This window comes from Dipodomys ordii, unplaced genomic scaffold (genome assembly GCF_000151885.1).
Source record: "Dipodomys ordii isolate 6190 unplaced genomic scaffold, Dord_2.0 Scaffold18, whole genome shotgun sequence".
Classification (NCBI taxonomy): Eukaryota; Metazoa; Chordata; class Mammalia; order Rodentia; family Heteromyidae; genus Dipodomys; species Dipodomys ordii.
Window position 1 is genome coordinate 12,959,971 of NW_012267234.1, and position 8,086 is coordinate 12,968,056.

Consider the following 8,086-nt stretch of genomic DNA (forward strand, 5'->3'; position numbering starts at 1 on the left):
CACCCAGGCCCAGAGTTCAGGCCCCACGACCAGACCAAAAACAAAAACAAAAACAAAAACTACCTCCAGTAGCACTGGATGTCACCAATGTCTCAGAATACATTCTTCTTTGAGCCTCTGTAATTTAGCTCCCCTCAAAGAGTGGGCTGGGCAGAAGGAAGCTTAAAGAACTTTTATCAAGACCTGGGCACTGGTGGCTCAAACCTGTAATCCTAACCACTCAGGAGGCTGAGATCAGAGGAACACGGTTTGAAGCCAGCTTGGGGAAGGGATGGCCATGAGACACTCATCTATGATTAAGCACCAAAAAGGCTCCACTGTTCTCCACCAGCTTTGAGCAAAAAGCAAACCCCAGAACTAAAATAAGCCCATAACAAAAGAGAAGAAAAAAGCCTCAGAGCTCTGGTGGCTCATGCCTGTAATCCTAGCTACTCAGGAGGCTGAGATCTGAGGATCTATATTTCAAAGCCAGCCTGGACAGAAAAGTCTCTTACTCTTATCTTCAATTAATCACTAAAAAGCTGAAAGTGGAGCTGTGGCTGTAGAGTGCTAACCTTGAATGAAAAAAAGCTCAGGGACAGCACCCAGGTGCTGAGTTTGAGCTCCAGGACCAGCACACATTATTAAATGAGGAGGAGGAGGAAGAGGAGGAGGAGGGGAAGAGGAGGAAAGTCTCATAATGATAGACACTACTCTTTAAAAATAATTATCCCACTCAGATATATTTCTAAAATGAATCCTAAATGAACCGACGAGGCACATTTCAACGTTTTGACTGGTATTTTAATGTCTAACATACTTGTCAAGATTCCAGCAGTAATTGGTCCCACGATGCCCATCAACAGGATGCTTACAGACATGAACCTACCATATTTGTGATGTCTGAGCGTGAAGAGGGCCAGTAATCCAGCAGGGACATGAAAGAAGAGAGAAGACACCAGTGCCCACAGGAACACACCATACCACATCTCTGCAAAGGACACGAAAGACTGGGTCACACATAAGGCTTGGCAAGCACCACAAAAGGTCCTCATCCTCTCCAGGGCTTCCTTTCCAAAACCATTTGAGTTTCAGAGAAGGGGGAGCAGCTGCAGCCCTATATCTCCGAACTACAACCATTGGCACCTACCTCAGGCACCTACATATTGATATAGTTCCACTTAAGTCGCTTCAAGTAGGGGGAAAAAAAAGGTATTATATTGTACTTCAGATGAATGGGACCATTAAAGGGCTCTTAATAGCAAAAGCAAATCCAGATCTATAGAAAACACTTTTAAAAAAACTAAGTGATTTCTCTTTAATCTCCCATACCTTAATTTGCCACCTACTTAATAGCTACTTATCGATTGTTATCCAGTACTTTTCATTTCCCTGGCCCAACACAGTCAAAATTATTTGTTCTATCTTACAGTATTTCTTGTTTACCACTTCAAGTGCATTATCTCCACCTTTGTTTTCTTTGGCAGCTGTGCAGGTCTGCTTTGTGCTGCTACAACTAAAATTCTTCAGCTCACAATTCTGTAAGCTGGGAGACCAAGGCTGAGAGGCCACATCTGGTGGTCTCCGGCTGTACTAGGCCACGCCTATGGCTCCGCTACATCCTGTGAGGAAGGCTACACAGTGGGCCAACCTCACCTTTATTACAAACCCATAATCTCAGCCGGGCACCTGTGGCTCACACCTATAATCCTAGCTACTCAGGAGGCTGAGGGCTGAGGATCGAAGTTCAAAGCCAGCCTGGGCAAGAAAGTCTGTAAAACTCTTATCTCCAAAAGCCAGAAGTGGATCTGTGGCTCAAGTGGCAGAGTGCTAGCCTTCGGCACAAAAGCTCAGGGACAGCCCTCAGGCCCTGAGCTCAAGGCCCACTTGTGGCATAAAACGAAACAAAACCCTGTGCCCACCACAATCCATTCATGAGGAAATGATTTCAAACCACAGAGGCAGTGAAAGACCTATCATGGTGAAGTATGCATCAGATAAGTAATCTGCAGTAAAAGACTAGAAAGAGAAATGAAAGTGCAGGGGTAGAACAGACCCCAAAGATTTTCACATCCTCATCCCCCAAACTGGGCAAAATGATACTTTCATGCAGATGGGATTATATTAAGGACCTTCCGTGGGAGATTGTCAGGATTTTCCAGATGGACCTGACGTAATCATAAGGGTCCAGCAAAGGGGAGGCAGGAGGCCAGTGTCCTAGAGATTTTGAAGATGTTATGCTGTTGGCTCTGAAGAGAAAGAGGCCATGAGCCCAGGAATGCAGGCAGCCTCTAAGAAGCTGCAAAAGGTAAGGAACACCAGGCACTGGTGGCTCACACCTGTAATCCTAGCTGCTCAGGAGCTGACACCTGAGGATTTCGGTTCAAAGCCAGCCTGGGCAGGAAAGTGCGTGAGCCTCCAATAAACTACCAGAAAGTAGGAAGTGGCACTGTAGTTCAAGTGGTAGAGAGCTCGCCTTGAGCTGAAGAGCTGAGGGACAGCACCCAGGCCCAGAATTCAAGCCCCACAACTGGCAAAAAAAAAAAAAAAAGGAACTCTTTCTGGTCCTTCCAGAAGGGACCCAGTCCTATCCACACCTTTGGTTTTAGCCTGGTGACACCTCTTGGACTCCTGACCTCTGGGACTGTAAAATGGTAAAAACTTGTTTAGGATGCCAAATTGGTGCACTAATAAACTAATTCAAACACTAAGAACTTATCCATTACATACTCAAATATTTATTGAGCACATCTATGTCGGGCACATCAGTGAAGAAAAAAAGACGAAGGGCTAGAGGTGGGACTCAAGTGGAAGGGCCCCTTTGCTTGCTCAGCCTGGCCCCAAGTTCAAACCCAGGTGCCAGCAAAAGTAAACAAATAACCAGTGCAAATAAAGGGCTGGTAGCATGGCTCAGCAGTAGAGCAGTAGGGCAGTAGAGCACCTGCCCAGCAAGTGCAGCGTGCTGAGTTCAACCCCCAGTGCTGCCAAAAATCCAGGGAAAGAAAAGCCACGTGAGAGCAGCTCTCTATGTGATTCTAAATGAATACAATCCTATGCATAAAGGGCTTTGTGAGGACCAGCTCCCTGGCCTCAGAACCTCCACAGCTGAGTCATCTCACTTCCAACGTGGCCTCGGGATGAACTTGGCCCCCATCAGCGCCAGCAAGGAGGCAGCCAGCCTTTCAGCTGGCTCCACCCTGACCTTAGGGTCCAGGTCACAGTGGGTGCACTTGGCCAGCTTCTCTAAAGCTGCGACTGTCTCTAAAGGACCACACGGGTCCTCCTGGAGATTGGAGACCTATCCAGTCCTGCAACTCCATCCGGCTGCTGGGTGGTCATGGTGCTCATGGCCCATCAGCCCGCATCTCCGCACTGCCCTCTGGGAGACTCCTGCCAGCAAGCTCCTGCCTGCCAGGAGCTCCATCTGTCCCCAGTTCCCCCTGAACACAATACTGGCCTCCGGACTGCTTACTGTGCCGTCTTCCTCCTGAAACCACTGCTTGCCTCTGGTCTCTGGTTTGGGAATGTGCGCCCTGGGCTGCCCCACGCCCGGTGGTCTTGGTCCTAACCTGGTCCCACCTTGTCTGTTCTCCATGCAAAGCTAGTCACTCACTCAGTGGAATCAAGAACGAGTGATGAAAATATTCTCACATTGATTGTGCTCATAGTGTACAACTCTGAACTACATTATAACCCACTAGACTATATATGGGGGGGGAAGGTCAGATCATCCCTCAACTACACACACACACACACACACACACACACACACACACACACTTACTATGTACTTAATCCCATATCACACTTACCCCCAGATGTTCCATGCTTAGCTTATTTTCTCCCTCAAGCGCTAATGGAATGGAAGCTCTATGTGGCACAAGCTTTGTTCTGTTCACCAGGTACCTTAACTTGGTGCCCAGAAAACAAACAGTGTGACTGAAAACCAGGAATTTTCTACGTGTGATTTTTTTCTGATTCCAACCAAAATATCAGCTTTTAGTTTAATTATTATAAAATAGACCTTGGCAATGATTCACTTGGTTGAAATCCCTATTTTCAGGAAATGCCATTCCTGATCAATAAACACAACAGCAAAAAGGAGATGGAAACACTGCCAAGAGTGGTGACACTGCTGTAATCCCAGGGGAGGGTGAAGCAGGAAGATCACAAGTTCAAGGTCAGCCTATAGTACTCAATGAAAACGTTCTCAAAACAAAAGAGAGAGAAAGAGAGAAAGAGAAGGGGAGGGAGGGAGGAAGGAAGGAGGAAAGGAAGGAAGGGAGGGAGAAATTGAACAATTTAGGATAGAATAAGGAGAGTTAGGTGGAAATCTTAAACAGCCAAACTGCAAATGCAGGTTTTAAAAAAAAAAAATCAAGGGCTGGGAAGGTGGCTCAGTGGCAGAGCGCTTGCCTTGCATGCTTGAAGCCCTGGGTTCGATTCCTCAGCACCACATAAGCAGAAAAAGCCAGATGTGGTGCTGTGGCTCAAGTGGTAGAGCGCTAGCCTTGAGCTAAAGAGCTGAGGGACAGCGTCCAGGCCCAGAGTTCAAGCCCCATGACCAACCAAAAAAACAAAACAAAAAAAAAAAACTAATCAATTCAGCCAGGTGCCAGTAGCTCACGCCTGTAATCCTAGCTACTTAGGAGGCTGAGATCTGAGGATCACGGTTCAAAGCTAGCCTGAACAAGGAAAGTCTGTGAGACGCTTATCTCCAATGAGCCACCAGAAGACTGGAAGTAGCCCTATGGCTCAAGTGGTAGAGCGCTAGCCTTGAGCTGAAGAGCTCAGGGACAGTACCCAGGCTATAAATAAATAAATAAAAATCAATTCAAAGCTTCCTGGTAGGGAGAAACCACAGAATTACCTTAGAGCAATGATTCTGCCATAATGAGTTGGCATAACTACAAATAACCTTTTCTGTAGAGCCAAAATAGAAATGATGCCAGATTCAGGACACTGAATAAAATTCGCATGAAGTAGGTTTTGATGCTTCAAAGTGACAAACGTCATTACCCACCAGCCCACCATTCTAGCAAAGAGGAGCCAGAGCAGGGAGAGTGTGAGTTTAGCACTATATTCCGAGTCAAGGGCTACACTCCGTGACGTCCGCATCCCCGGCCCAGAGACCACAGAGAACTGGTAACCAATACCAGCATGCGTCATCTCCACAGAAGCAATGGCAAACTCAAGTACAAATTGCAGTTCATTCTCTTCATAACCATTTCTGAAAGCAAACAATTCCCATGACTACAGATGTTTTAGTATAATATCCTGAAACTATCATCCCAGATTGACTTGCCTCAATCCTCCTTAAAGACAGACAGATGGAGTGAATATTCAATTCCCACATATCACCCACACAGGACTTTACTCATAAGAGGACTCGGGTGAAGATCCAATAGATTATTTGCACCAAATAAATGAAGCAAGCATCCTGAAGGGCATCAATGGACATTGATGATCTCCTGGTGTAACAAACTATGTTGTAGGTAGCATTGTGACCAAAAACGTTTCATCTGCATCTAAGCATGAAGAAAAGTCACTGAACCTGGACTACAAAACAATTTCCTTAGGTTCTTCAAAAATCCCAGCTACTCAGGAGGCTGAGATCTGAGGGTCAAAATTTGAACCTAGCACAGGCAGCGAAGTCTGTTAGACTCTTATGTCCAATTAGCCACCAAAAAGCTAGAACTGGAGCTGTGGCTCAAGTAGGAGAACATTAGCCTTGAGCAAAAAAGCTCAGGGACAGAAAGCGCCCAGACCCTGAATCCAAGCCCCAGGAGACAGACAAACGGATAGATACACACATACACACACACACACACACACACACACACACACAATCTCAAAGAACTGAGTTAAAAATGGAAGTAAAACAAGATTAATCTTTACAGAAACCACAATCAATGTAATGTTTGATCCCTGATTAGATCCAGGAGCTTTTTAAAGAAAAACAAAAACAAAAAAAAAGCAAGAAAGCCATTTGGTCAACTGGGGGAATTTAAGTGTTGGAAGACAGGATTAGATCCATTAGATCCATGTTTGCAGTTATGACAGGAAAAGCCCTTGTTTTAGAAGTATTACACATTACATATCATAACTTGTGCAACTTCCTGGACAGGGTTGCAGAAAGCTACAACGTGACATGTGTGCACATGTGTGACCCAGAAAGCCTTTTCCATCAGCCATAGACCGAATATGAACTTCACCCTATGGTAAAGTGTAAATCCGATGAAGTGATCAGATAAAAGACCATAAAGGGACATGAGAGTAAGCACAGGGAAGAATGGACACTGACACACTCATCAATACGCACGAATGAGCACACCGCTTTCCATGGCAAAGGGACTATGCAGGAGCAACTTACAGATCTTCCAACCAGAGAGTATCCGGGTTTTCCAAATGGACCCAAGGTAATCGCAGAGGTCTTTGTACAGGAGAAAGTGGAGGTCAGAGACATATTACAAGACTGTAACACAGCCTGGGTGTGTGGCTGGCTATGCCTGCTGGGTTTGCCTTAAGTACATGATGATGGTCGCATGGGACATTAAGAAACAGAGTTGTGAAGTCACATGAGACTGTGTCACCCAGTCTAAAGTGAGTGTATTCACTGCACTGCTTTTCAATTTATAGGAATTGGAAAATTTTCCAAAAAAGAGTTGGGGAAAATAAGCAAATAAAAAGAATTATCCTTTGGGAGGGTAAAGGGGGTAAGTGTGGGGACAAATGCAGCAGTGGTACTCACTCTATACTATGTTGAAAATGAACTATACAACTTGTGGGTGGCGTCTGGAGGAAGAAACTAGGAGACAGCAAGGGAAGGGGTGACATTGCCCAAAAAGAAATGTATTCTTCGCCTGACTTACAGAACTCTAACTTTTCACTGTTTTCTTTTTAACTTTTTTTTTCACCTTTTTAACAATTAAAAAAAAAACAGGGGCTGGGAAGGTGGCTCAGTGGCAGAGCGCTTGCCTTGCATGCCTGAGGCCCTGGGTTTGATTCCTCAGCACCACATAAGCAAAAAGAAAAAAGCCGGAAGTGGTGCTGTGGCTCAAGTGATAGAGCACTAGCCTTGAGCTGAAGAGCTGAGGGACAGCGCCCAGGCCCAGAGTTCAAGCCCCACGACCGACCAAAAACAAAACAAAAAAACCACCCCCAAACAAAAAACAAATGAACAAAACCCCCATATGCACGTAGCCCTGGCAGTGTATGAACACTTCCACCCAGGGTCTCCGGAACGATGTGGTGTATTCCTATCCTTGCCAATGGTGGCCCTAATACTTTTACGTGTGTGTGTGTGTGTGTGTGTGTGTGTGTCAGAGCCTGGGTGCTGTTTTCCCATCTGAGCGACAGCTCCGCGTTTGGCTTTGTTTTTGGCTGGTTAAGCAGAGGTGAGTCTCACAACTTTCCTGCCTGGCCCGTCCTCGAACAGGTTCCTCAGATCTCAGCTTGTCAGTAGCCAGGGCTATAGGCGTGAGCCGCCCTGCCCGGCGCTGACACTTGCCACGACTCTGAGCTGCCAGTCTCATTGTAGGCATGATGACAAACGAACACCTCAGCGGCCCGAGGCGGGCGATGGCTCCATCGGCTCCCGCGGGGGCTGGGGGGCAGGCCAGGCCCCAAGTCCCGGGCGTGCCCGGCGAAGGCGCCCGGCAGTCGCTGCCCGCAGCCTGACCGGCCGCAGGTGCCTTATCTTCTCCAGACTGCGGCCAGCAACCCCGTCCTCCCTCGTCCGGCCTGTCTCTGGCCCCGTTTCTCTCTGGGAACGAAGTCAGGGAGCCCAGCCCCCCCCAGTCCTCCCGGACACACACACACACACACACTCACACTCACGTAGCTGCGCCCACCCTCTCCCCCGGGGGCGGGGGCGCCTCCTCGCCCCTCCTCCGGGGCAGCCCCAACCTCGCCCGACCCGAGCCCCCCTCTCCTACCCAGGAGCCTCAGGGAGGGGCGGCGGGGAAGGGGGGCGGGGGGAGAAGGGAGTTCGAATCCAAGCTCGCAAGCAACAGGTCTCCAACAGCGATCCCTAGAAAGAGCAGCCGGAGGAGGGGGCGGGATCGGGCCCGGGGCCCGGGAGCCGCGACCGGCAGCCGGCGGGCCC

At 47.9% G+C, this 8,086-nt stretch overlaps 1 protein-coding gene across 6 annotated transcripts in view; it reads right to left on the bottom strand.

Moving 5' to 3' along the window:
* Nucleotides 1-8,086, bottom strand: part of Tmem170a (transmembrane protein 170A) — an 11,447-nt gene that overhangs the window by 2,849 nt on the left and 512 nt on the right. For 2 of the 6 annotated variants that reach the window (XM_013012614.1, XM_013012619.1), the window contains exon 2: nucleotides 800-970. In XM_013012614.1, the coding sequence (XP_012868068.1) occupies nucleotides 800-970 (171 nt within the window). Of the gene's footprint in view, nucleotides 1-799; nucleotides 971-2,576; nucleotides 2,750-3,791; nucleotides 3,987-8,086 lie in introns of those variants that run through there. The other 4 variants (XM_013012617.1, XM_013012618.1, XM_013012616.1 and 1 more) reach the window with 4 other exon arrangements.